Consider the following 27,731-nt stretch of genomic DNA (forward strand, 5'->3'; position numbering starts at 1 on the left):
TGTCGCAATATATTGTCAGTTGCGAAACCGCGACCCATTTTCGCCCCTCCGACTGCTGGATAGTCCCGTTCCATTACACCGTTGTTGAATGCTTCTATCACTTGCTCCGAAAATAAGATTCTTCCATGTTCAGCTCAAAGAACAAAATAAGAGGTATCGGATATACAGCAATCCTCGATACCAGTCCTCACGGACTGCAACCTTTCCTACAGTTTGTCTACGATACGCGAACACCAGCACCGGAAATTAAAAGCATCATATTTGATACGCAACCCAACTCCGAGCGGTATGAACAGAAATTTATTTTCTGTTTGTCCCCTCATGGGGCCTATGAATCTGCTTCTACACTATCGATGACGTGGAAACGGGCTTAATAATCGATATTTATACGTCTATTTTTTATTGATTTCCGTCTTTAATTCTTTGCTCTGGATAACAAAATCTTCTAAGAATGGTTACATGCCTCACGGCCGAGCTTTTTGATTGATTGCTGTTGGAACCCTCGTTGTGGGTGGGCAGGATGCTGATGCGGAATGACTGAGTTGACGAGACGATGCCATGCCACATTTACCCTCCTTCGGACATTTTCTATGTTCCCAAGTTATTTTTTGTTCCATTCTATAATAGCTTTACCGGATCCCGCTCCTCAGTGAATGTCTTGTGGGTGTTTTGATGGCCTTTGTGCACGCAACCTTGCCTGTTCTAATGATAACCTCTTTCTACCCATCCTGGTAATTACCAATTGCTTATTATGTTATCTGTGTGTGAATGTACAATCTCCTTTTCATTCCTTTCCCGCGTCACTTTCTTCCTATCTAGCTTTCCAAGCAATACCAGCCCCTTCTTGTTTCGTTTTCAGGTCTGAAATTATCCGCCCTTGTTTTTCCCCTTTCCATGGCGGTCGATTCCGTCATGTTCAATATCCAACTTTTTCATTCCTCCCTCTCCCTTTTCTGCTCAAGCTACCCTGTCTTTCTGGCCTTTCCCACCTCCCTTAGCTCCAATGTTGGCGCTTAGCGTATTCCTGTAAACTGAGTATTTCTCCCTTGTCAAACTCCGTGTGTCTATATGCTTAATCAATGAGCTAGAGCAAATATCATGCATGTGTTGTGTGTTCAGCTCTCTATTATTCACTTTGTATTATTTTCAAAATGAGAGCTCTGTAGTTCCCCTAGACATATATAATTTCTTTACATCACTATTCTAATTCATGTTCAGAGTTTCTGTTTGCAGAAGTGACTTTGTCATTCATATGACAAAATACAAAGTCTGGAGAACTATGTGAGACATAACTATTAATTAAAACAATTCTCTATTTACAATATCATAATTTTAATCAGCTTCAGAAGTTATGACAGAAAGACACAGATGCAGATGCATGTGTAATATTGCATTATTTCAATAAATTAATCATTTGATGATGCTTTGTAAAAGTATTTATGATTTCTGTCATGCTGTAATTATGATTTTCTGCATCATGCAGAACTGAGCAATATTTATTCAATTGCAAATGGGTTCACTTGGTGGTTCTATTCATTATTGACATGGTAATTGATATTTTGATTTTTTCGCTCTGCTGTCTGATTCCTTCTATCAAGACTCGAGGTAAGGCGATTGAAGGAGTCAGGTGAAGAAACACATACATCCCATATCGAATATAGGCGGTATTCGAGTAATATCATCGAAAGATATCCTCCATCGCGATATGTCCAAGGTTCAACGCGCATTGCCAATATCAACTGAAGCTACCGGCGTACACGTCTGCGCCCGGGTGGTCCTGGTTTCAATGTCTCTTTCTTTCTCTCTCTTCCTCCTCTCCGTAAGTTTCAAGCTCCTTTTCTCAGTTTGCGGGTAACGTTTTATATAGCCGCAGCTATTGCAGCGGACCACGCGAACGTCAGCCCACGGCTTCTTTTTCGAACCCCCACGACTGAAATTCTCCGTCCTTTCCACACAGGTTGCGTTAGGAATCAGCAACGAGTCGCAGAGCTTGCAGACAGATCGCTTGATATCACGGGGTAATCGCAGCTGGGACTTAAGTGATATCCCTCGCATCTGAGACGCCAGCTGGCGGGAGAGTTTTGATATTTGGACGTGCTGTGAAGTGCGGGGCTCTCCAAATCCCGCGGGGTCCATTCCATCTTGATGGACCATTGCGATATCTGTCGTGTCATTATAGGTGGCAGCTGTGGCGCTATTAAGTGGCAATTGTAAGTTTGCCATCTGCGCTTGTTCCTCTGTATGTGCGCGACAGCAGATGTCCTGACACCGCGAGTTACCGTTGACATCGCCCTTTGGGCGAGATTTTGATACAGAGGCTGATTGCAAGTAGTTGGAAGCTTTATACAAAAATGAAATCCGCGCACGAATATGACCCTGCCCGGCCCCCCCAGACCCCCTTTGAGGCTTAACCTTTGCCATGGTACTCTCAACTCGGGTATACACTAGAATATACAAATGTGATTTGGAGACCGAACGTAGGGAGATAGTTTATATCACGTGAAACTAAAACTGGAGTTCTCCTGACGGAACGGAAAAAATTAAATTCCATATTTTCATCACGTTTTATATTATACCTAAAACGGCTAGTGTGTCTTCTTCAGCTTAGTGACAAACCCCCAACCAGGCTTCAATCATCTCGTTCCTCTCGACGCCTAACACTTCACTTTATTTTTTTTCATCCACCTCTCTCTTCTCCCTTTGTCTTCCATCTCCCCTGTCTCCATCTGTTATAAGCATCTCGCCAACTTGATCTCTTTCTTGTAATATCTGCTTCAGGATCATATCTAGAGTCCCTACTACAACTTACGACCACCCAGCAGCGTGCCTAACCGCCAAATTTCGCGACCAACTTTTTGCCTCGTCCTTCCAAGATGTCTCACGAAGAAGATCTCATCGATTATTCCGATGAGGAGCTTCAGGCAACTGATGCTGCTGCAGCCTCCATAGCCCCAGCTGGCACCAACGGTGCTGCTCTTAAAAAAGAGGGCGACTTGACGGTATCTGGCGTGAGAGCCGATAAGAAAGGAAGTTATGTTGGTATTCATTCGACTGGCTTCCGCGATTTCCTCCTAAAAGGGGAACTTTTGCGTGCGATCACCGATTGCGGCTTCGAACATCCATCGGAGGGTTAGTTTCCAAACAAATCACATTTCTCCCAACCTCCCTCCACTTCCTCCATCTTGCAACGTCCGTCCATCTCCTCGGGATGTTTCTTTGATGTACGCCGGAATCAATACACGCTTTTTGCGGGCCTGCAGTCGACACGAGGATATCTCTTCGAGGTTAGCTATGGTATGGTCAAAGGGGATTTTCGCAGGCAGTGTACTTGGGGCTGTTCGTCGTCATGGAGACAACCCAAATACCGATTGGCAATATTTTGCCGTGTGGCATAATTATCTGTCAATCTTGGCCATTTCTGATAATAAAGAAATGAGCCGGCCGGCACGACTCAAGGCGCCTGAGATTCATGATCCATATACCGCCGAGAGAGAAGTCCCAATCCTCGTGTCGATCTGCAAAAGGCTATATCTTACATTCATCTCATCCTTATTATCTTGTGCTACGGATTTCGTTCTCATTCTTTTGGTTGATATCGCTTTCCGGGACCGTTTTGATTCATGTTATCGTTTTGTGAGAATTATGGATGGACGGACGTTTTTGCGATGCGACTACACTTTCCTCAAATTTTAAAATGGTCGAATCAGTCTAACTTTTCCGTCGCTCCTCTTTACAGTCCAACAAGTTTGCATCCCGACTGCTATTCTGAATGTCGATGTTCTGTGCCAGGCCAAGTCCGGTCTTGGAAAAACGGCCGTCTTTGTCCTAACAACTCTTCACCAACTGGAACCAGTTCCTGGCGAATGCTCCATACTTGTTATGTGTCACACCCGAGAGCTGGCATATCAGATCAAAAACGAATATGCTAGGTTCAGCAAATATCTTCCAGATGTGAAAACTGCCGTTTTCTATGGTGGAACTCCAATGCAGAAGGATATTGAATTGCTCTCTTCGAAGGACAATTATCCCAACATTGTTGTTGGCACCCCTGGTAGATTGAATGCTCTTGTTCGTGACAAGAAACTTTCCCTTCGAAGCATCAAGGCGTTCGTTCTCGATGAGTGTGATAAGATGTTGGATCAAATCGGTTAGTACCCGATGTCCCGCTGTCGCTATCCATTATTCAATGGCACCCACTAATTGTACTTCCTTAGACATGCGACGTGACGTTCAGGAGATTTTCCGTGCCACCCCAGCTGACAAACAGGTTATGATGTTCAGCGCTACCCTCTCGCAGGAAGTCCGGCCCATTTGCAAGAAGTTTATGCGCAATCCCCTTGAGGTGTATGTTGATGACGACACTAAGCTGACCCTCCATGGTCTTCTACAATACTACATTAAGCTCAGCGAATCAGAGAAAAACCGAAAGTTGAACGAGCTATTAGATAGCCTTGAATTCAACCAAGTCATCATCTTCGTTAAGAGCACCCAACGTGCGACCGAGTTAGATAAGCTTCTTCGTGAATGCAACTTCCCCAGTATCGCTGTCCACTCTGGCGTTTCCCAGGAAGAGCGGTAAGTCCCATTGTTCCCAAACGGTCCTCAACCTCCGACTAATAGTTCTTTGTCTTTACAGTATCAAACGATACAAGGAGTTCAAAGAGTTCAACAAGCGTATCTGCGTGGCAACGGACGTTTTCGGTCGTGGCATCGATATTGAACGAATCAATTTGGCCATCAACTACGACTTGCCCGCGGATGCGGATTCTTACCTTCACCGTGTTGGTCGTGCTGGTCGTTTCGGCACCAAGGGTCTAGCTATCTCCTTCGTGAGCAGCGAGCAAGACCAAGAAGTTCTCAAGGACATCGAGAAACGATTTGAAGTTGCCCTTCCGTGAGTAACTCCTAGAGCGAGAAAACAAATTATTCTTCGCCTTAACATACTGACAATTCTGGCAGTGAATATCCCGAAGGCGGTGTCGACTCCAGCGCTTATATGGCATAAACATGTCATCATGCGCCTTGTGCGGCGATGAAATGTCACATCTCAAATTCATAGAGATTGGAATGTCGATGGATGTTCTAAAATCGCACCCATCCATCACCCTAACATCTCTCGGTTACATTTCTTTAAAGTAATTTGGCGTGCGTCGTGTTGAAGTTTCTTTCGGATATGAGTGTTGTTTTGTTTTCTTTTTTTTTTTTTTGTTTTCTTCTGTCGCTGTGCTAAATCTGTGTCTGTCCTCCTATGATTTGCCTTTTTTATCCCAAATTGTTATAAACCTCCCTCCATCTGATGCCAAGAAACATAAATAGGGTTGCTCTCAAAATACATGATTGAAATCTCAATGAATGTTTATGGCGGAAAACACACAAGGACTCAAACATGGCTAGAGGGCCAGGGGAAGGGAAGGAGAGAAAAAAAAAAAACTCGAAAAGTGGGTTGGTTTCTAATGTGGCAAACCAAAATCAAATTTTCAAGTGTCACTGTTCGTTGAAGTTCGTTTTAAAGGTGAACCGGAGTATTGGGAAAGAAAATGGGTTTCTCTAATATCCTATTCCTTTACTTTAATTATCTATGAGATTTTTTTTTTTTTTTTTCTATCTTGCTCTTCCAGTATAGCAATTTGTGGTTTACCAGAAACAGTGTACTTTCAGAAGTACCAATTATACTATATCGGGAAGCAAACTGACTTGCTCCCTGCCAAACGTATGAGTGGAAGCTCAGCTTTCACTGAAGCATGCACGCCTAGTATCAGCCTTTGACTGCCCTCGAAGGTAATTCCGTTGAATCCACCTGTGGATCTCAACAGCTGGGGCTACTTAGAAGCTCCTGTCGCGGTTTTAATACCAATAGATGTTAGGATTGGGTGTACCCCGGATGCCGCTCTCGTAACTACCTACAGGAGGAAATGTGCTTATGATTTTCAATTTGCACATCCATGATTGATCTACCAGGCCTATAGCCTATTATTCTTGGCCGCGTCAACCGGTAACCTCCTCTTTGTTTGGCCAAACACTGAAGGGGGAAGCGGACACGTATACGGCCACAGGCCAATTGCAAGACTGCGTGTGGTGTGCAAAGTATGCGTTTGGACTTTTGAATTTCATGAAAGCACCCGAATACCATCAGGATAATGACTCTCATAGTAACTAAAATCAGGAGAAAGAAGTAATGACTAGTCAAAAGTGTTGATTTCTTCTGATTACGACTCGAACGGGATATTTTGCATTGTTTCCAAACGATAACTCTCTACATCCGTCCACTGCTTGATGAGATCGAAGACTCTTTGATCTGGTTAGTGACATTCTCCATGCCTTGAATGGCCAACGTCTGCCATTTCAAAGTGAAAATATGTCACTAAAACAGTGTCAGAAACACGGGTAGTTTTGCATAATGAGGAGTTTGCTCAAACTGGTTCGTTCTCTTGACCTGAGCTGTGCTGTCTATGGTATGATCTGAACATTATGGGTGACAGATGCCAAAACCTAGACATGTGTCAGTTCATTATGGGCAAGGTGATGTCTGATTTAACACAGTGTCCAATCGACAGACTTTGGGAACACAGTTCACATGGAATCTTCTTTCGCTCAAAATGGAGATATAGTTGGAGAATGCTGATTTTCGGAAGCGTTGAAGCACGTCTTCAAATGACATGGGGAACTGCCACCAGCATATAACCTGCTGATGCAGTAGTAACTCGCCATACCTTTAGTTATCCTGGCCTATCAAAAACTAATCTGCAGCATAACTTGATGTTCTGCTTTATGTGAAAGGATTCCACATAACTCAAATCTAATGAGCTGGCAGGCTATGACCAGTGTATGATATTAAGATTCTTTTCACGAAATCACTGATGCTTTGGGCTCTTTCCAGAATCGTACGAAGAGATCGTGGCCCGTGAAAGACTGGTAGTTTTTGTGTGGGTCATGCGACATACACCACCAGAGACCTCGAACGGTTTCATCTTGCCCAACCCAAGAAATCCGCCAGGAGAACAAAGAGATGCTTCTGAAGGAAACAAGTTTGATCCCAGGAATAGGTTGAACTGCGCATGAACTCATACAAGATAGATAGCTCCATCAAACTTGACTGGATGTATGGATAGCCGCTGCGTTCGCAGTAGGCTCTCAGAAGTTCTCCAACTAGAAGGGCTGAAAAATACCACAACACAATCCCCAATTTATATTCTTTTGGTTTCACTTTAGACAGAAGAAAGACGAAGAACTTCTGAGAGTGAACGCAACTGCGGTCGTCGCCAACTGTTGCTCCTAGCATTCAAAACTGAGCCAAACCCTCTCGTTTCTCAAGGAAACCTGTCACACAAATCGGTATTGGCAGGTAGTTATGCTACTGGCGTGCTTTGACACAATAAAATATTGGAAAGGGTTAGCTCACCTGGACGTGTGTACGTTGCATATGCACATATATACACCACAGGGTGAACTGAAAAGAAGTGGATATGCAAAGTCCAGGTGGTTGAGGAGGCCCGAAGATTGACGGAATTCAGATGCCAATCTATGCATGGTCAGCCACAATATAAGAATCTATATGGGCTGCTCTTCGCCCGTCTCAATCGACATCACTTCTCCTGGGCGGTTGACGAATCTCTAAATTAATAGTTTGATAGTGTGTGTATTGTTAGGCAGCTAAAATGGAAGCGGCATGTATAGCAAAAACGTACTGTGCATAATTCCAAAGTCTTCCGTAGATTTCCAATAAAGCTTGCCTGGACAGTGTGTTGTCTCTAAATGTATCCACATGCATTGAAATCTTAGCAGATTTGTCAGCTAAGGGAATAGTTAACTAGTTAGTTAACTATACACACCTATTTATCACCTAGTTACCTTTTAGTACTAAAAGGGAGGGGTTTACCATCCATCTGACAATGGCGCCTGAAGGCGAGATAAGCTCCCGCATAGATGGCTGCAAATAATGACTATGAGAAGAGTTCTGGTACCATCGATATCTACGGATGTTGGGCCGGCCATGCCATCGCGTCCAGGAGATGTCTATAAGAAATTGATTCTAAGCTCAGATCTCCTGGTCTACGTGGGGAATAACAGGCATTTCTCATATCATGTACAGAAAAAAGGGCAATTTCCTATATTCATCTTTGTTTCGAGGACAAGGAGCGGAGGATGTTCTGGAGGGAATTCTGACATAATCTTTTTTGGGGTTAGTTACAGTTGAACGTGGTTTTAACATTGGCCCACGTTTTTAAAATCCCAATCTAAAATAAACACCGACCAACATACTCTGCAACATCACTAACTACAACACACATATTACCAGTTCACCATCTCTCTTCAGCCTCACTGCCCTCAATGCCAGGGTTACGGGTAAGATCAGGATTGGGATTGGGATTATGGGTAGGGATTAGGGTTACGGCAAGGGTCCTCGGAAATAATAAAGAGATGTGTTTCAAAAACCACAGTCAACTAACTGTATGCCCTCTTTTTTGCTCTATTGTCCCTCGAAACTGTTTACCTTTTTTTTTTTTTTTTAAAAAAAAAAAAAAAAAAAAAAACACTAATTACTAAGTCCGGGTAGATACATATATTTTCCATTATTCAACTCCCTTACACAATCTTGGTTTAAGAAAGCAGAGTCATCAGTCGTCCGCAAATTCCATGCAGGCAGCTTGAGAGATTTGTGAATGAAACAAACCCACCAGGGCAGACCACCTTGGTAAAAGTTGAGAGCACGAACAACTCAACTCAGACTCCCTAAACCAATTTACCTTAAGAACCACTAAAAAACTGCCATCATCATTGTCGTCAAAATTCAAGTTTATTATGCCGCGGAAAAATTACGGCGTCGACAAGGATTGACAAAAACAGAATGAGGAGTGTTGGAAAAGGACGCGGATTCTCCGGTCCTTAGCGTTGTATTTCGTCTCTTTCATTATTTTATTCATTCCCCCTATATTTTCATTCGCAAAGGTGGGAAACGAGAATAGAAGCAAAGTATTTATGGTTTCCGGTACCTATGAGGTCTTTCAAGACAGAGTTCCCGTACCTGAGTGGCTTGAGGATTGCTTATTCCCCCTCTCTTGCTCTTCTTTTGCTTCAACTGTCACAACCCAACGGTCTGGTAAGTGGTGGAGGGCGGGAGCTTGACATGCAGGACGTTAATTGTCATTGATGTTGCAGATCTTTTCATATCTAAATTGTGGAACCAGTTGAACAAGTTGCAGGAACAGAGATAACTACATAGCCCTCGTCATTACCTACCCATATCGCAAATAAAATATATGAAGGAGAGTAAAAGGAGGTCAATCCGGGACGAGCAGGCACCGACCGGCCAATCAGCCAGCTTTGAAATTTGTTGTTGGCAGAAGAACCTCCATCCCCTATTATTAACAAAGAGATCGAAAAAAGAAAAACATAAAACAGTCAATCATTAGCTGATGTCAATCGAACATTTCTATCCGCTTGGCGCTTGGGGTCCCGCTGCAAATTCACCTGCTAGTCAACGCCACATCTTCTTCATGTTCGCTTCCCGCCACTTCCATCACCACACCTGCTCTGTGGCTTGATGGGATTTGCTGTCTTGCTGTCCAAAAGAAGATCGACACGCGGTTATTACGATAGAGTTGGCAGGAAAAACGACCTGAAGATTATTGATTTTGGGCCGAAGGGGGAAAACAACTTCTAGGCAAGCACTGAACGCCTAGCTAAGAGCAAAAATTAAAAAAAATAAATAAATAAATAAATAAAAGTAAAATCAAAAAAATGAGGATTTCAAATATAGTTGCCTCCAGTTGCCATAGTGCGACGCCCGTGCAAGGGTGCACTTGTAGATAAGAAAAAGAATGAACCTGAGTATTTCATATTGCAGCGCAACAGGTTGGGAATTTGGTGATTTTGGTTGTGCCCCTGGTTGATAGCGGAATCCGATATTCGGAAAAACCAAGATAAGGGCTTTTTCTATGGGGGCACACGATTTTTTGGGGTTGACGATGTCTTTTGGATCTTGTGCCATTTGCATGCGGTTGATATTGTTATATCACGTAACTCCCCTGCACGGAGTTCCGGAGTTGGAGTAAACTGGAAAGAAGAGCAAAATAGAAGAATCCTTGGTGCAAATGGAAGAGATTTCCCATCCATATCCCCCCCCCCCCCCCGCTAATCCATGTTCAAGGATGGATCCATGAAAATGGATGTAATTTCATTTCCTTGGAATAAAAACATCCCTGACAGAGCCTGACGCTTGCGCCTTTACGTCCTTAGCTTCTGGAATGTATTGGCATTCCACCTTTTCCCTTGCCAATAACGGAATCAAGGAACACTACGAGCCCCGGGCCTGATCGTCAAATTACGAAATCATGAAAACAAGGAAATCCAGGTGGGCTGGTCTAGTCAGGGATCTAGAATGCTAAGCTGATATATTTTAAAACCCTACCAAATGAAGGACGGGGTCTGTCAAATAAGAAGGTTTGAGAATCCGGCTCCGCAGTTACACCACCACTCTCTTCCACTAAGCGGTATCAAGCGGGCAGTTATTTTGTTATAACTAGTCTATAGAGACAACGAAGGGCTAATTAAAACTCATTTCTCAAGGACCTAAAGGCAGTTGAGACAATGACATTATTGATGAAGTGGATGGGATGATCGATGGTGGTCAAGGAGGGCTTTTGAGTTGCACGCCGGTATGTAGAGTACATATACACTTCATCCTTTCGTCTCGTTGCGAGAAAACTGACGGAGCTTGTGAAAAGAGCCGATGAGAATGAACTATTGACTCTCCAGGTGTTGTTGCAGTTGTATAGAGCGGCGGTTGTTGTGTACTTGTACTTCCGTACGTTGTTGCACGATCTCATGGCCAATTGAAGGTGTCCATGATTGCTGAGAAAACACGTTAGAAAAAAGAAAAAAGAAAAACCTAAAATGTCATGTGTAAAAACGTAGAGTAATGTAAAATACCCACCAGGAATGCAGGGTTGATGATCTTTGATGATCAGGGCAACCTTCATAGGGGTGAATATTAAGAGTAGTGGTTAAAGCTTTTTGTGATGATTAGTTACTTGACTTGAAGATAGACATGGGTTGAAAGAGAGAAGTAAATAGCGTGGTTCCAAGATTGTCAAATGTGTCACTGTCACTGTCAATTTGTCCCCGTGCCTCTATTTCCTTGTTTTTGAATAGCGTTTTCCATCCAAAGAGTCCACTTCTAGATGATGTTATCGATAGGGATTCCCCATGTGTCTAGGCATAGCATTGAAGACGTGCATACGCTGCAGAACTTGACAGGACATGGCTTTCAGGCCTCAGGACGCATTAGCCCCAGGAGAGACATCCTTGGATCGCCCGCAAAAGGATCTCGAAAAATATAATATGTATAAAATAAAATAAAAGAGTTAAAAGGCCCCAGCCAGCAGAAAGAAAATGAGCGAATCGCATGAAACCAACCACATATTATTCATTATTCCGTATTCCGTAGCCTGTCAATAGAGAGTACTTATCAGGTCGTAGAACAGCTGTGACGCTGTGGATAAGATCACTTTAAACAGGCCACTAGCCTAACGATTCGTGTTCCTTGTGCAATGGATGTAAGCCGGTCCACCCTTTGCATTGCCACCGCCCAGCCCTAGCCCTCTGCCTTGTCGGCCTTAATTATGAGTGTACGCGTTGTCCAAGGCTATCAGGTCGTAGCTCGGAGCGAACAGGCCATACCTGACCATCTCTCTGCACCCAGTGACTGCCCAGTGCAAGTGCCTGCTAGTGGTCAAGCTGTCTTTCCCAGGAACCGTTGTGCTGAGTCTTCCTCGTTGAGTCTTCCAGGAGTAGGAAGTTGTAATAGCAGCATGAGGAGGTAAGCAGTTGTGTAGTGGTAAGAGAGCCGGGTATAGATAGCTTCATTGGATTTCATGAATCATCAATACTCATCCTCAGTTCTTCCGTTCTCCTCTGCTCTGCTCTCCATTTCATGAAGCACTCTGTATCTCTCTGGCCCATTCATTTTCTCCCCAATTCCTCACAGCCCCGATGACGTTGCATAATAATAAAATCAGAATAAAATAGTTCCATCCATCTGCTGTACATTTTCCGATCATTAGATTTCATAAATTATTCCTAATTCCATAATTCCATATTTAATTCCCCCACAGCTGCCATCACTGGCTGTTTCTGTAGCTGTCACGTTGTTCTGCTGTTCTGTTGTCATATGTTAAATATTGCGTTCCTTGGTTGCCAGAGAAAACTAAGTTCGCCCCATTTTTCTCTCCGCTCCCTTGACCCCAAAAAAAAAAAAAAAAAAAAAAAAAAGTTGCGTCTCTGCTTCTTCTGGCCAAAAACACGACACCATACGATAGGACTCACTCCTCCCGCTACAACTTCCCCCCAAACCCGCAAACCTCCAAACCTCCACCCATTCCCACTCTCTCCCTCTTCATCCATCATCCATCTCTCCTCGATTTAGTTTTTGTTCAAAATCGAAACAACTTATCAAAGCCGCTGGCTAAAGCGATGATCTAGATCTGGTTGTCGAATTAGGGTCTTCTCATACCCGCTGCTAGACTCGAGTTTCTCTGCCCGTGTCTGTCGCCTGTTTATCTGACGTCGTCGAACTGTGTGGCATCTCGAATACCTCTACAGTCGCTTCATCTAGGACTACAACGCCCAATACCCGTACTTGCATTTCCCATAGCCGCATTGTCTTGACGCTCATCGCCTGTCATCGTCGCTCGTTAGGTTGCCTGCAGTTGTTTTATAAGCGATCTCCCTCGGTTCCCTCTGTTTCTCCATTCCTCCCTACCTCCTTGAATCCCATATTAAAGACAAGGAATCAATACATACTCGCTCCTAGCTACTGGATGTCCGCATCAGTTTCATTTTAGGGAGACTTAAACAGCGCTTCCCGTTTGCTGGGAATCTCGTCTCCTTTCTTTTCGCTCTTTTGCTTTTCCCTTTTGCGGGAGTGCCCTTTTCGCCCCCCTTCCTGCGGCTCTTGCTTGGTTGACCTTGGGTCTTTCTGCACCCAAGTCTGCCGGCAATGGTTCCTTCGCCGCCCAGACTGCGGATCCTATCAGGTACGTCCTGGCCTTGAGCGCAAACCATTCCGTCTAATACACAGTTATATCTACATCGATATCCATTGTAGCTTGATGCTGTTATACCAAAGTCAATATTCTCTGGTGTTTGGCTTTGATGCCTTGATTTGGGTTTAATTTCGCCTCTCTTAACGCAAAGAGGTCACTGGTCTGACTGTCTTGTAGTTGGAGGCAATGCAATCTCGGCTTTTCTCTCGTGGCGGCTTCAGGCCACAAAATCGTGTGATGTGACTCTTGTATGGAAGTCAGGCTTTGATGCTGTCTCACAATATGGTATCACTTTCAGGTATGCTTCAAATTGCATGCACTACTTTTGATCCTTCCAGTCGAAGCTTGGATGCGTGAATCTATGTAACTAATGCCTGCTTTATTTTAGGTCCAAAGTGTTTGGTATTGAACGCTTCAAACCTTTCCAGGGTATGTGAATCTAGTCAAATCCAGCACATTTGATTTATGGAGAGGCTTTCCACTGACTTCAATGCTTACTGTTATAGTTGTCCGCAGCCCAGACGAAATAGTCTCACCAGACCATCCCTTCGACTACGTTATTCTTTGCCTGAAAGCTCTACCAGATGTCTACGACCTTGCCTCTGTTATTGAGTCAGTCGTCACTCCCCAACACACTTGTATATTAGTCAACACCACCAGTACACTAGGAGTCGAAGCTCATTTGGAGCACCGCTTTCCTACAAACGTTGTCCTCTCTCTGGTGTCCGGGATCGAAATCAACCAGACGGGCACTAGCGAATTCGAGCATGCTGCGTCAACGAATGTCTGGGTTGGGCCCGCCACAAAAAATGCCATGATCCCCTCGTCAATTCAAACAGACATGGCTGTGGCATTGGCTATTACACTGGGCACAGGCCAGGTGGACTGCAAGGTATCAGAAAATATAAGGCAGGAGCAATATGATCGCATGATTGGGTAAGTCACCGACCAAACAAAAAAAAAAAAAACAAAATCTACACTTGTTATTTTATTTTTTGTTGTGGATGCTCATATCATCATAACAGGCCTATCTCTTTCCATCCGGCTAGCGTGATATTCGATTGTCCAAAACACGCGGATCTGTTAGAGAAAATTGGACTTCGCCAATTGGTTTCAGACGTTATTGACGAGCTCGTCAGTCTAGCCAATTCTCAAGGTTGCACATTTTCCGAAAAGTTCAAGGAATCAACAATCGAGAAAATGATCACTCCGTCAGAGTGTTCAAGTATTATGTACCAAGATTTCCAAGCTAGGCGTCCAATGGAAATAGAAACATTCTTGGGATCCCCGATAAAACTTGCCATGGAAACTGGAATTAAAGTTCCTCGAATCGAAACGCTATATGCCATGCTTCACCACATTAACACCGTTAATCAGACAAAGCAACAACAGGATGCGGCATCACCCAACGCCATGCACCCACCCCCTCGAATTTCGTCCGCAGCGCATCCCCCCCGACCCCCATTGAATGGAGTGCGTGGTGGTAGAATTGGGCCTGGCCCTGATGGGGGAATGCCCTTACCTAGACGTGGCCCTCCCCCGATGGGTTCCCATCCCAAGCCACCTCCCAATGGACACCCTCCGAGAGGCCCACCCCCAGTGCAGCGGGAAACATCAGAAGAAAATAACTTGGAGGAATTCAGTCACCTTATTCTTTACGATGACGTGGTAGAGGACGGCGCGCAGAATGGTGGGTATGCTCCCGTGTCAAATGGAGGCACTTCCGCTGCGGACCTAGCCCTCAGGGAGCGTGAGCTAGCCCTCCGACAACGTGAACTACAATTGCGAGAACAGGAAATGAGTCTGAAAAGAGGCAGACGACGAACATCAGCCGGACGTGATGCTTTCGACGACATGGATGATGATGATTATTTTGACCCCATGGATTGTGGCCCGCCTATGCCGCAAATTGACCCTGACAATTTTGATATGATGAGTATTACCTCTCGTAGAAATCGGAAAGTACCCAATGCAAGTCAGTTCCGCAAGAACCCGGAGATGGGTGGTGGCCCTCCCTCTAGGCCCCCGTCGGCTTTTAGCAGGCAGTTTGCTGGTGGCCGTATGAGTGGTGGAGGGAGAAATCGTGCTAGCTCTCGGCTTCTGGACGAGATTCCTGGGATGCATGATTCCCTGTTGAATAACCCCATGATGGGCTATTCTTCCAATCGATATGGAAATGTTGACAGGAAAGAGATGCGGGATGAATCGAGAGCAAACTCACTGACCGCCAGCCGCATCAATGACTTAGGACAGGGCAACTTCCACCCAAGCAGACGACCCAGTCAGTCTCCTGGAACTTCTTTCCACCCTGCCGGACGTGGTATGGGGCGCCCTTCACCAGGTCATGATCCGTATAACGGGCAGCCACTTATGATGTCACCAGGAGGAAGACCGTCCCCTGGAATGATGAAAGCACCGGTCCCGAAGTATCCTCCGGGACAGGGAAATGCGGTAGCCCCGCAACAGGTCGAGCAACATGTCGGGGTGAGCAATTCGTATCCAACCAAGGGCAGTCCAAATGTTCGAAGTCTGACAGGGAGTGCGAGCGCCAGCGCGGGGAGTGGGGATAGTGGTGCCAGCGCCAATCTCGACCCCGAAACTTCTGCTCATAGCAGCCAGAGTAGTCTAGGGCCTCGTCCACCGGCGTTAACTCGTTAAGAATGTATGCAAATGAAAGCGTGTTTTCAATCTCGAATATTGTTTGTTAGCCCCGATTCCCCGACTCAATTTACATACCCCACGCCTTGATTTGTTTCCACGAAACCGGAAACCAGGAAACCGCCCAAAGTTTACGTTATGACTTTTTTAGACGCCCCTTTCATTAATGATATCCTCCACACCTAACCTGGCAGTACCCTCCATCGGGGATAGGCCCTGATTGCGAGTCTTTACTTTGAATTTATTTTACATAAACCGTTGCATTTTCTGTTTGCTCTTTTCTCATGGCATTAGCTCAGTTCTCTTTTGTCCCTGCTATACAATACGTCTCCCACTGGCAGTCCCCCCCCCCCCCTCAATCTTTTTCTGCTTTTCTGTGTTGTCAAGGTGTCATCCCAACCTTTCCCCGACCAATACATATTTAGCGGGGTTTTCTTCCATTACTAGCACTCGGATGTTCATAGAAAAATTTTACAGCTTCCATCGCTGGATTGCCAGGTTTATACCCAAATATACAGTTTCCACTTCTGCCATATGGAGGGAAAGGTCCCCTCTTTGTCTTCAGTGAATGGCTGGTTTTCTATTGCAGTTCTTTTTTCTTACCAATGCATGGTACTATGTCTGCCTTATGGATCGGTTTGGTGAGATTCTTAATCATATTAAAATGCCTTCCTAGGTACACACATGCACTCATACCACACTCTGCACACAGCTTCTGCTTTTCATTTGATCTTTCCTTTTCCTTTTTCTAATTGAAAACCAAAACGTTTCTTAATCAGTTTCTTTCTGCCTCTCACTTTTTGCTTGCAAATAGGCTGTACTCTGCATCCTTCCTGGCGTCATTTAATTTTAATTTTCTTCTCTTTTGTCTCTTTATAGTTCTCTTGCTTTCACTTTATTAATTGCCTTGCATTTTCTATTTTCCATACCTACCTTTTCCTATGTTGTATTAATTTTTTCTTCTTTTCTTCGCCAGACCTGTTGCGTTGCATATGGAAAACTGGTGTTTGTCGAAAGAATGTGGATGGGATTCAGTAATGAACATTCATCAAGGTCAGAAAGTAAAGCCTTGAGTCTTTGGTGCAGCAGACCATACAAAGAGAGAAAGATCAAATGAGAAAGACAGTGGTAGTCGTGAGAAATAAAGAGTGTAGGAATTAAATTCTTAATCAACATCTTGTTCATTTATTCTATCTGACAACTTGCTTATCAACTGTGAACAATGAAAGTGCATTATATAATGTCTCAATTCCTTTCTCTCTGTTTATCATCTAATCGTCAAGCTTTTTGCCTCCTGGCCCTCATCTCCTTTTCCATCCCCTTCCCTCGCTTCACAGCTTCCAGTTAATGTGGTGACTTAAATCAATCCTCACATGATTGTCTTTCCCTGGATGTTAAGTAATAGATTTTCTAAGTTGTAACTACTGTGACTATCTCTTGGAAACTAATTGAGAGAACCATTGAGCAAACGAATATTAAATGTATAGTTCTACTTGCAGTTGCTAGTATCAAGATTCAAATAGAAATATTTTTTGGGGATATTTTCAGTGGGTGAAATCCATCCATCCAGTTGTCAGGTGATTATCGGACCCGAAGATCTACCAACGTATCAAATCCAAGGATAGACGCCGCCTGTAATGTAAACAATCCACCTAGTTTTCGAGGACTTTTCTCCATGGTTTCGTAACAAACCTACATGGCTTGCATTACGCGGTGTTCCTTTGCAATAAGGTCGCCTTCATTATAACTAACCCACCGTCCAATCCCCCAGGTTAAAAGAACACATCCACTTTCACCCCAATACACCGACCAATTCCACAAACCGAGCCAACAACAACAGCAAAAATGCCACACCAGCAGCAACAACAATCCTCCTACAACCAAAACCGCAATCGTAACAATAAAAATAACAATAACAATGACTGCCAATCCCGCTCCCGCCCTTCATCCACCACAGCCGCATATACTGCCAACCTCACAACCAACCCTGGGTATTTAACCTCAACCTCATCACAGGCACAGGCACAGGCACAAGCACAAACACAAGCACAACACCAACAACCCCTCCCACAAACGTCCATGGCTATGTCCACTGCCAAAACACGCCAATATGCACAACTACACTCACAGCTCGCGCAGCTGAATGCGCACTTAGCTGATATGGAAAATCTCATGCGCATGACAGCTGCGCAGGCGGGCGATATGCGGTTTCTTGGTGGTTATGTGGGGGGGTTGTTTATGGGAGCTGCGAAGGTATTGGGGGAGGAAGGCGGTGACAAGGGGGGTGGGGGTGCCGGCGAACGTGGGAGTGGAAGAAAGGGGGGTGGTTAGGGGTTTGAATTGGCTGTGGGATGTTATTATTGTGATTGTTAATGGGCCATGAACGTTGTGGATTTGTCTGGCTATATTTGTGGTATGTGGTATACTACATGGGTATGAAAGACTACATCAAATTGGTCTATTTGGTGGTTTGATTTCACCGATCATCGGAGTATATAAAGTAAAAGGACCAAACAGATAAAGGGAACAAGGTCTCCGACACACACACCACCCCAAATCATCCCTCGGAATTGGATATGCTCTAGTCGTCAACATCAAAAGCTCCTCCGAGGAGAATGGCTGGCTCGTCTATGTTGTGATGCTCATAACTAAGGCAATTGACTCATCGTGTCAGTCATGCAGTGCACTACCCTTTGCAAGTCTTGATATTTTCACCCGCTCGATCAAACTTCATCAAAGACATGACACACATACCTCAATGTTCGGGCTCCTCCAGCCTCCAAAATAAATGCAGTTTCCGTCAGCGGTTTCCCAATCCAGCGCATGGCAAACGCCCTCGAAATGTGCCCATGGGCAACAACAAGAATGTCGCGTTTCGGCACTTCATGCGCGGACTTTCCCAATTGTTTTGCTGTGATATTTCAATCTGACTTCATCAATGAGCGCATCGAGTCGTTGGATGATATCCTCTGGTGATCTTTTATTTTTATCAGCCATCAGCAATTAGGATCAGAGACAGGCAGCCCCATTTTGCAGTCTACAAAAATTGCTACATTGGAAAAAAGCTGACAGAAGAATTGGGTTTTCTTGTTTCCCTTTTTTTTAAAAAGTCGATCAATGCAACTGACCTTCCGCTTGGACATTCATCCCGCCAAATATCTCACGGCCCCTTCCCACTCCTAGCCCTCTGCTCTCGGATCTCCTCACTTTTCATGCCTTTGTAACCACCATAGTCCCATTCACGGATAGCTTCGGTGACTTCAACCTGTGCTTCAGTACGTAGAGGCGTGTTTTGCCTCTCAGGTAGCCATGGTAGCCGATCTTTGCATCCGATCTCAAGGAGTCCGAGCGTTCGTTGCGCTCTTCAGCGCGGGGGGGGGGGGGGGAACATATCCTGAGGCAGACAGCAATTATGTCAGGGATAAGGGATTCATCAGTTGGGAGGAAAGGGGGGATGAACTGGAAGCAAAAAGGATAAAGAGGAATGAATGGATTGGGATAGGAATAGGTAGCCTATTTGGCTTACATGTGTGCACGGTTTTTTGAGACAATTAATCGATCGTCTCCTTCCAGTGCTTTCCCGGTAGATTTTACTCTCTTCTCACCGTTTTCTGTTAAGAGTAGGTCCGTAGAGCCTGTGTGTTTTTCCGCTTAATGACCATTCAGTCTCGCCGTGGTTAACAATGAAGCAGCGCGGCGCGAGAGGCATTTTCGTTTTTGGGCGATATCTATAGTTGTGTATATCGGTCTATCTACAATGATCGATCCGGTAAAGAGAGGGGGTGCACTGAGAATCACAGGGTTGACTGGAAGGTTTGATGGAGATGGACTACGATCTTTTATATAGTTCTGCAATTTCGTTCGAATTACTTGCGCTCGGGGTTTGCGTATTTTCTTTCATACTTACGGGACATCTAGGCTTTGGCTGATTGATGGTTCAGGGCATATGATAACTAATTTCCTTAGACAACTGCAGCGTATGACTCTAATTCGAATACTTCCATTGCTGCTGGAGGGTTTTATTGCTTTCTTGCAAAATTGTACAGTTAACTACTCCGTAGAGAGAACTGAACTCGGACTTTTTTTTTTTTTTTTTTTTTTTTTTGCCCAAAGCTGCAAACATGACAAACTGGAAAGGCTTACCAATTTACATAACTTTTCCAAACCGACGACAGCGCCCGATGGCTTCAGAATCTCCTCGCATAGATACTCAATTGCGTGTTATTTGACCAGGACATTCCCTCATCACTTGGGAGATCCTTTGAAACTTACATATCGCAAAAAGCCATGTCAATCCTCTCTCCCAAAGCAAGACGAATCATCCTCACCGCCGGCGTAACAATATGCACGATTACTGGCTCTCTCTACGGTGCGGGATTGAAGATGAATCAGGATGCGAAGAAAGTGCGTTATTCGTTTAATACCACAAATGACCAAAGGGGGGGATGGATTTATTTATATATATATATTTATTAGGTGTTGCATAGTCAATCTAACAGAAGTATTAAAAATTTTATAGGAGATCGAAAGACAACTGTCTGCCACACCTGCTGAGAAAATCCAAGCCCTCCAATCTGCCAGAGAGAAACTCGTTATTCGTCGATCCTCCTTGGAGAAGCAAATCAGAGATTTGCAGGCGAGGCAGGAGAGTAGGCGCAGGAGCGAGAGCATTGGGAGTAGTGGGAAGGGGGGTTGAAATGGAGTTTGGCTTATCGCGAGCTGACGTTCGACCGTTACGGAGCTGGACAGGAAATGGGTTGTTTACAGAGGACATACGCATATCGATGCTAGGCAAAAAAGGGATGGAATTGGGGTCTTTTGAACGCACATTTCCCCGCTTATTTGGATTCACCTTTGGTATCCACTATCCACTTTCATGTGGTGGAGGATTCCGGAAGGTGAAAAAGCATGCCATGGAGTTCAACGCCCATTGTTTCTGAGATCTCTCTAAGGGGTGATGGGAATTTCGCACCGGCATATTGTTGTTCCCGTGGCTTCGGGAGTCTGTGTTGGGTGGGCTTCGGAGGTCGAGCAGATTTCCCTGCTTCTCAGGTTGCATCCTGTGGTCGACAACACAATTGCATGCTTCACCAATTTGGGGATGGCGCAATGAGAAACTGAAAGTGAGATATTAGGATACGTACCTTATATCGACTGGAGGAGTCATGGCCAAGTTTCCTGCAGACCTGCATACGTTTTGGGTGGACTTTTGTCCACCTGACCGCGATTCGAGTTCATGCCGTAAAAACTCGGCTCGTCTGTCGGCCTCGACCCTCTCGCTGGTACAAATTGTCGATCTCCTTCGGACTCAAATCGTATTCAGCATCCGGTCAGGACAAAGGACGTTGATGTGCTGCATGTATCAGATGATAGATATACCAATATGTGGTTTATGGGCCGGGTTCGTCCATTGTGTCCGCAAGAAAAGCCTTTCCTGAGCTACAAGCTCTAGGACTGTGAACCAGCAGTTGCCAATTATAGTATGGTAGGAGGTATCGACTTGAGATGGACCCATGCGCAACGCAACCAAGGTGGGGAAAAAATAAAATAAAATAAAATAAAAATAAAAATAAAAATAAAATTCGGGAGGGAAACGACTGGCATTTTGGATTGCCATATCGTTTGTCTGGCTGGACTAGTGATGAAAAAGTTCAAAATCATCAACCGGTTTTCCACTCGTTTGATTTCCCTGAGGAGATATATCAATGAAATGCACGTGTGTTGTTTGTCTTGGATTTAATTGCCATTCTGATCCAGCAATGTAAAAAGCTCATTTTTGCTGGCATCGCATGTCGGTGGAATGCCACAGCGCTCAGAGACGGATCGGTTGTATTAATTTGGGCATTTCTATGATGTCTGACTATCGACGCATTTATCAAGCAAATATATCTTTTTATTCTTTTATTTATTTGTTTCGCAAAAGTTGAATGGAATATCAGAGTGTCATTTAAGATACTGCAGGGTATTAACCTAATCCCTCAACGGCTGCTAAGACCTAGCCCTAACTCCTTAAGAATCCCAACATGGGTTATACGGGTATATGGGTTTGATTGCGATACAGGTATGGACACCTTACGTGAATCCCGTTGCGTGTTCGGTGTTGATGGTTCAAGGTCAGATTTTAGATCCTTTCATTCAGCTCGTACCATCCACTGCTCATCTCATTCTGCTCGGGAACCTCAAATATCACCTGGCAGTTGGGTATATATTTCCGTTGACAAGAACTAACAAATTTAATTTGAAGCATAGTCCTCTCCTCGACTTCTTATTTCTCCATTAGCAAACAAGGAGACACAATGTTTGCTCACTTTACCCCCCGACATATTCCACCCCTCCTTGTTGCTGCTGCCATGACATTCGGTGGCCTGATCCCATTCTATAATGCCGAGTATGCGATCAAAGAATTTGGCCTACCGCAACGTATTGCCGTCTCCGAACCAGCGCAATCAGTGATGCTGACAGCATCAGCACGCATCAGTGCAATCGGCCTTGCGCTATGGGCATTTTACTCTCAAGGAAAACTCGCGGAATTCGATACCATCCTTACAACCCTCGGATATGTCGGTTTGGTGGATGGCTATGTGTGCTGGCGTGAAGGAGGGCCTGGTAGGGCTGTTTTCCGGTTTACTTCAGGAGTGTTAATTGCTGCATGGGGCTGGTATGGTATGACCGAGGAACTATGATCTATCTGGGCTCTGCAGGGGGTGGTGAGCAGGCAAGCAACTATCCATAAGGACTTTCTCATGTACACAAGCCTGAACACTTGGTTTGATGAAGAGGAAATGTTGAGTGAACGACGGCCTGCGAATCTTGGAAAAAGACAGCGTGCTATGGGATTATCATTGGTCTCGTAGCTTCGAACTGGATTTGGAATAAATCAATGATCGGATTTAATCATTAAAGCATCAAATCTTGTTTAAAACTCAGAGTCGAACTTGGCTTTTGCCATGGGTCAAATTAGTTTGCCTAATGTAAATCTATATGCCTAAATAGGTTATCGCTACCTCATCCCATCTAGATATAATTCAAGCCGTACCGAGACATCCAGCCAAACCCGTTTACCAGCCAAAATGCAAATTATTATCCACCATGATAAATAATCAGTTCCAGTGAGCATTGGCAAGCTCTCCAGATTCACATATTGCTGATGTCAAAATTGAGGAATCGTTTCGAACGCAAATAAAAATATGGACGTGAAGGTTTCCCTGGGAGGGAAAAGAAGATGGACAAATATAGGAATATCGACAACAAAAAAGAAAAACTAACACTCCAACACGAACTTGTCGATCAAAGATACCAGTCATCCGAAATGCAGGAAATCCTAAAGATGAACGCAAAACGAAAAGGGATATGAATATAAAATGGCCCAGTCTACCCAGAAAATAGAATAATCAAAGCCCGAGGAATCCGTATAATGAAAGTAACGATAAAACTCAACTCTCTAAAACCCCCCTCGCCAAGACTCCCAGATTAGCCTCATACCTACCGGGACTATGATCCCCCAACATCCCGGACCCAAATCTGACTTCACGGAACCGCGTTTCCACATCGCGGATGAATTTTAGCTGCACACGAGTTGCAGGTCGGCCCAGGCGTGGCGACCCATCAGTGCTGCTACAGGGATCCAGTGTAAATGCATCGCGCTGCAAAACGCGCATCGTTTCCACGACAAAAACTTCGCCAGGAGGTAGTAGCTTTGGCGCAACCAGATTCTCTCGCAGGGATTTCAGCGTGGTCCAGGCCCAAGAATCCTCGCCGACTCTATCGCCTGCGTGTATGAATAGTGGCGGCCTATTGACGCAAAACCCGTTGACAAGACGCGCAGTGATGCTTTCCCAGACGCGTGAGCGGACATGAGACTTGGCGTCGGACATGTCGCTTTTGAACGCCATGGAGACGGCATGGAAGTCATGGAGGACGCCGAGGGATAATGTGGGGACGATGTCTTGGCCGTTGACGACTGTTGTGATTAGACCTCTTGTGGCGCGGCGGAGGGACGGGCACATTACGGCGGGTGGGCCGAAGGCGTAGACGTGTATTGGTCGTCCTGAGGGGAGAAAGAGTTGGTTCGGATGCTTTTCGATTTGCGTGCTGCTGGAGGATACCAGCATGGACATGTCTAGTGAAGGATCTGATGCAGTTACGAAAGAAGGACCAGGTTGGTCGGGATCTTTTGGCTTCGACACTAGGGTTGCGAGGAGCGCAGCGACCCCCCCGCCTAAGGAGTGGCCGCAGAAAATGACACCATACTCTGGGAACTCCTCTAATGCGGCTCGCATGGTCACCATGACACGCCTCCCACCTCCTTCGAGGAGCCGCCTTGCTGACGCATGCATTCCTTTGTGAACCTGCCATGTCATTCCCAACCAGTAGAGGTCGTCATAATCACATGTCATGTCTGTCAAAATATCTTCAAATCCCCACGTTCCTCTAAGCGTCAGGACAACGGCTTTGGAGGCATGATCTAGGGACAGATAGTGGACCAAAGGGAACCCTTCAGCTGTTTCACCAGCTGAATTCGAGCCACCAGCAGGGTCGACGAAGGATGAAAGCAGTATAGTTGACGCTGGGAGTCCAGTATGTTTCGAAAATGAACTGTGCTCATGATTATCATCATAAATATCTTTGTTCTTCTGCCATGTATGTTTGGCTTCTCCGATACCCATTATGCGGAGGAAGTTCGAACCATACGATGCAGATGAGAAGCGGCAAAATCTCTGGATATTTTTCACAATGTGGTCGTCAGGGAACATTCCGGGAACCCTTCCGTCACGCTTGAGGGCCCGAATCGTGGCTTGATCTTCGTATACACTTTTTGCAGGTCGAGGGGCAAGCACTAAAGAAGTTTCTGATCCGGCGTCAGCAATGGAATATGTACTCGGTGCCAGGGATATGATGGATCCTCTACGATGAGAAGTTGGAGTTCGAGGGCAGGCATCATCATCGTTAAGTAGGGTAGATATATCTTTTTCTGACCTCGTCCTGGAGAGGACGCTGTTGCTACGAACGTGATTCCTTGCAATAGTGGGGGAGCTAGGTCTTGAATCTAAAGGGCGGCGGGAGTACGCATCAGTCTGCGCGACAAAAGATTCGACGCTCTTTCCTCGAACCGAGAAATAACTTGGCCTTGAAGAGCTTTTAACCCGAGAGGTGTTTGGATGTGTAACGGTAGAATTGCCAAAATTTCGTTTCTGGTTTGAAGAATCATGCCTCGATGGCAAACGAGGCAAAGTCTTGTCAGTAGAACTCGAATGTTTTAGCTTTGGCCCAACGGAATGCAGAGTTTCGTTGATGTTGGGTCTGCCAGATGGTATTTTCAATAAATGATTTTTCGGGGTATTTGGCGGGGCAATATTTTCCTTGTCTGATTGACTGTCTTCTCCCCCACGGGAAGCTAAACCCTTGGAAATTTTTTGCAACGGCGGCATTTTACTGATCACTTTATCATCCGTGGTAGATATTACCTTCTGGGTAAACTTAGAGAATGGACATTTCACACGAGTTCCTTTCTGCACTTCAGAGTCGTTTGTGGGAGTGGCTTGGGCCCTTCGAGAGGATCGGCTATCACCCGTTATCTCTACACAAGGATCCGATACAGGCAAATTTTCGGTGAAAGGTAGCCCCGCATCGGCCATTAGATCATCGGATTTGCTCAATTCCCGCGTATCTTGCAGCAACGGAGGTCGCGTGTTACCGACTTGGTCTGGAGTATGTGGCGGACCATTCGGACCCTCTCGGCGTAGTTCTGCGCTTTCCGTGTGATTTGAGGAGGTTCGAAATACAACCGTATGCTTAGGCAAGTGACTTACACAGTTGTTTGAATTATCTCCTGATTCAGCGTCCAGAAGATGGTGAAACCTTTCTGCCACCACTGCAGTACCAGGCGGGGGAGATATATCAACAACGTCGTGATCATAAAAGTCAACCGTAATGGTTCTGGACGTTATCGTATCGGTTCTTATTGAAGCTCTGGTGCCTTCTGGTAGCTGGTTCATAATGTATATTCGAATTTCCTCCTCAGAAAGTTCGTGCTGCTGATCCGCGGGGAGTGAAACGTGGGGGAAAAGTGTGCCCAGAGTGTGTCGACTGACAGATGCGTCATATTCCATTGTTCCGAAAAGCTCAGTCCCGTCAGCCTCGTTTGGTAATACGAAAGATGCTGGGCGCGTAGTGGCACTGGCCGGTCCTGTGTCGAGATCTTCAGGATAATCCGTGTGTTGGGTCCCTACAACATCCGCTCTCAACCCATTGTCCAGAATCACTACATCCCAAACCGTTTCCTCCTTCCCACTCTCCCGCATTTCCCTCTCAGTTGTTCGTCGACCCCAGCGCTGCAGTAAGAGGAAGCCGATAGAACCAACCAGCAGATCAGATACGCCAGCTCTCTCTCTACCATACTCAGTGTCTTTGCTGCGAAATTCTCTTATGATAAGAGTGACAATAGCTGCAATTGCACGAGACGACTCAGACGATCCCAGAATGGCATCCAGTGTGGAAAGAAGATTCTGGGAGAAATCGGAAAACGAAGATAAGGTCACGGAAGACAAGTGGAAACCGGCAGAGGCAAAGAATGACGCTGACGTTATAGTCGAGTGCAATGTTGCCAACTGTATATATATGGGAGTGATTAGCTAGCAGTCAACATTTTCAGATAAAATGAAGAAGACAAGGGAACAACATACACTGCGCTCCAACAGCGATTCGGCCTCCGCCCTTCCATACTCGGTGCCCTGTAATGCCACATCCCTTCCAGCTTTTAGCAGGATGTTTTCGACAACAGCCCTGCTCAGTGCCAGACCGGTGAGAGTTGTAGCTCTTGCACTATCGATGGTAAATCTGCCTAGAAATGTCCCGACACGAAGAGATAGAGATGTTGACTGGGCAAATAGTGTCACAAGGGAAGCCACTGGCCGCGGAAGAAGAGTCCTGCTGGGTGATAAAGAGGTATGCTCCTCAATATCCCAATCATCGTCAGCGTCCTCAGGGTCGGCCTTCCTTTTAGACAGAGCTTGTTTATCAGAGCCAGCTCTAGGCATGGCGGAGTGCATGTGTTGTATCGATGTTCCCTTCCGAGACGCGAGGGTTCTCGCGACAAGGATCCATCTATCCGTGTCAGAGCAGTTGTATGGACGATCAAAGCAGCCCGAAAGCCGACAACCAACTTAGGATAACTACCAGAAAGCTAATAAGGCGAATAATCCAAGCTTGCAGGTAGTGAGAAGCATGACATCAGTGCATCTCTCATGAAGAATGACCGAAGTTGTTTCATGACGTTTGGGTCCATCTGATGCCAGGCCCAAGCAACATTGAAGACACCGATGACATGTGATCTTGCCGTCCTGCTTTGATTGCCACAACGGGACAGCGAGTTCTTGGCGTCCATCAGTCAGCAGGCCCTACTACTGTTTAGGTGATCCATCTCGTCCCATGCATACACAGAGTAGTTTTCTTTCTCTCCATTCTCATGTGCTGTGAACACAGGAGAAGGGAGGACCCAGAAAATCACACAATCCCATCTGTGCTAATGTGGAATGTATCAAACCTGCTAAGGATTGCCTTGTGGAGCGTTGGAGGGTGAAACCAACTCTAGATTGCAGTCCAAGCTTCAGGCTAAAAGTGAAGCGGACAGTGAACGCTGAACGCTGAACGCTGAACGCTGAACGCTGAACGCTGAACACTGAACGCTGAACACTGAACACTGAACACTGAATGCTGAACGCTGAACACTGAACACTGAACGCTGAACACTGACTGCTGAATGCTGAACACTGAACACTGACTGCTGACTGCTGAATGCTGAATGCTGAACGCTGAACACTGAACACTTAACGCTGAACACTGAAAACACCGGATGCTGAACTCCGGCCACCTGTGTATTCACGATGTAGACAGCATAGTTTATCTGACATGTTTGCTACGCTCGCCACACGCGGGTTCCTGACGATTCAAATCCTCTTCCCTGTCCACTGCTAAAAAATAATTACGATGTCTGGAAAATCACATTTATATTAATCTTGGCACCTATCAGCT

At 45.4% G+C, this 27,731-nt stretch overlaps 10 protein-coding genes across 10 annotated transcripts; 5 read left to right on the top strand and 5 right to left on the bottom strand.

Moving 5' to 3' along the window:
- Window positions 1–1,716: 1,716 nt before the first annotated feature.
- Window positions 1,717–2,421, bottom strand: PAAG_04510 (hypothetical protein; the record flags this gene model as incomplete). Its single annotated transcript, XM_002793554.2, has 1 exon — window positions 1,717–2,421. One exon carries the CDS (start codon window positions 2,419–2,421, stop codon window positions 1,717–1,719), a length of 705 nt encoding a protein of 234 aa, XP_002793600.1.
- A 452-nt stretch (window positions 2,422–2,873) lies between these two features.
- PAAG_04511 (ATP-dependent RNA helicase SUB2) lies at window positions 2,874–5,005 on the top strand (the record flags this gene model as incomplete). Its single annotated transcript, XM_015845291.1, has 5 exons — window positions 2,874–3,129; window positions 3,737–4,147; window positions 4,215–4,575; window positions 4,637–4,894; window positions 4,960–5,005. The coding sequence occupies 5 exons, from the start codon at window positions 2,874–2,876 to the stop codon at window positions 5,003–5,005; spliced, it is 1,332 nt and encodes a 443-aa protein (XP_015699517.1).
- Window positions 5,006–12,997: 7,992 nt separating this feature from the next.
- PAAG_04514 (hypothetical protein) lies at window positions 12,998–15,701 on the top strand (the record flags this gene model as incomplete). Its single annotated transcript, XM_002793558.2, has 5 exons — window positions 12,998–13,034; window positions 13,221–13,341; window positions 13,432–13,472; window positions 13,550–13,979; window positions 14,069–15,701. The coding sequence occupies 5 exons, from the start codon at window positions 12,998–13,000 to the stop codon at window positions 15,699–15,701; spliced, it is 2,262 nt and encodes a 753-aa protein (XP_002793604.1).
- A 1,845-nt stretch (window positions 15,702–17,546) lies between these two features.
- Window positions 17,547–18,032, top strand: PAAG_04515 (hypothetical protein; the record flags this gene model as incomplete). The annotated part of the gene is made up of 1 exon (XM_002793559.2): window positions 17,547–18,032. One exon carries the CDS (start codon window positions 17,547–17,549, stop codon window positions 18,030–18,032), a length of 486 nt encoding a protein of 161 aa, XP_002793605.1.
- Window positions 18,033–18,282: 250 nt separating this feature from the next.
- PAAG_11882 (hypothetical protein) lies at window positions 18,283–18,526 on the bottom strand (the record flags this gene model as incomplete). Its single annotated transcript, XM_002793560.2, has 2 exons — window positions 18,283–18,349; window positions 18,456–18,526. The coding sequence occupies 2 exons, from the start codon at window positions 18,524–18,526 to the stop codon at window positions 18,283–18,285; spliced, it is 138 nt and encodes a 45-aa protein (XP_002793606.2).
- A 335-nt stretch (window positions 18,527–18,861) lies between these two features.
- Window positions 18,862–19,410, bottom strand: PAAG_11883 (hypothetical protein; the record flags this gene model as incomplete). The annotated part of the gene is made up of 2 exons (XM_015847453.1): window positions 18,862–19,063; window positions 19,307–19,410. The coding sequence occupies 2 exons, from the start codon at window positions 19,408–19,410 to the stop codon at window positions 18,862–18,864; spliced, it is 306 nt and encodes a 101-aa protein (XP_015702941.1).
- A 578-nt stretch (window positions 19,411–19,988) lies between these two features.
- Window positions 19,989–20,397, top strand: PAAG_04517 (hypothetical protein; the record flags this gene model as incomplete). Its single annotated transcript, XM_002793561.2, has 2 exons — window positions 19,989–20,105; window positions 20,221–20,397. The coding sequence occupies 2 exons, from the start codon at window positions 19,989–19,991 to the stop codon at window positions 20,395–20,397; spliced, it is 294 nt and encodes a 97-aa protein (XP_002793607.2).
- A 178-nt stretch (window positions 20,398–20,575) lies between these two features.
- Window positions 20,576–21,216, bottom strand: PAAG_11884 (hypothetical protein; the record flags this gene model as incomplete). The annotated part of the gene is made up of 3 exons (XM_015847454.1): window positions 20,576–20,705; window positions 20,846–21,008; window positions 21,081–21,216. The coding sequence occupies 3 exons, from the start codon at window positions 21,214–21,216 to the stop codon at window positions 20,576–20,578; spliced, it is 429 nt and encodes a 142-aa protein (XP_015702942.1).
- A 781-nt stretch (window positions 21,217–21,997) lies between these two features.
- Window positions 21,998–22,384, top strand: PAAG_04518 (hypothetical protein; the record flags this gene model as incomplete). The annotated part of the gene is made up of 1 exon (XM_002793562.2): window positions 21,998–22,384. One exon carries the CDS (start codon window positions 21,998–22,000, stop codon window positions 22,382–22,384), a length of 387 nt encoding a protein of 128 aa, XP_002793608.2.
- Window positions 22,385–23,134: 750 nt separating this feature from the next.
- Window positions 23,135–26,737, bottom strand: PAAG_04519 (hypothetical protein; the record flags this gene model as incomplete). The annotated part of the gene is made up of 2 exons (XM_002793563.1): window positions 23,135–26,308; window positions 26,384–26,737. 2 exons carry the CDS (start codon window positions 26,735–26,737, stop codon window positions 23,135–23,137), a joined length of 3,528 nt encoding a protein of 1,175 aa, XP_002793609.1.
- Between the last annotated feature and the right edge of the window lie 994 nt (window positions 26,738–27,731).

The sequence above is a fragment of the Paracoccidioides lutzii genome, assembly GCF_000150705.2.
Source record: "Paracoccidioides lutzii Pb01 unplaced genomic scaffold supercont2.11, whole genome shotgun sequence".
In the NCBI taxonomy this organism is placed as follows: domain Eukaryota; kingdom Fungi; phylum Ascomycota; class Eurotiomycetes; order Onygenales; family Ajellomycetaceae; genus Paracoccidioides; species Paracoccidioides lutzii.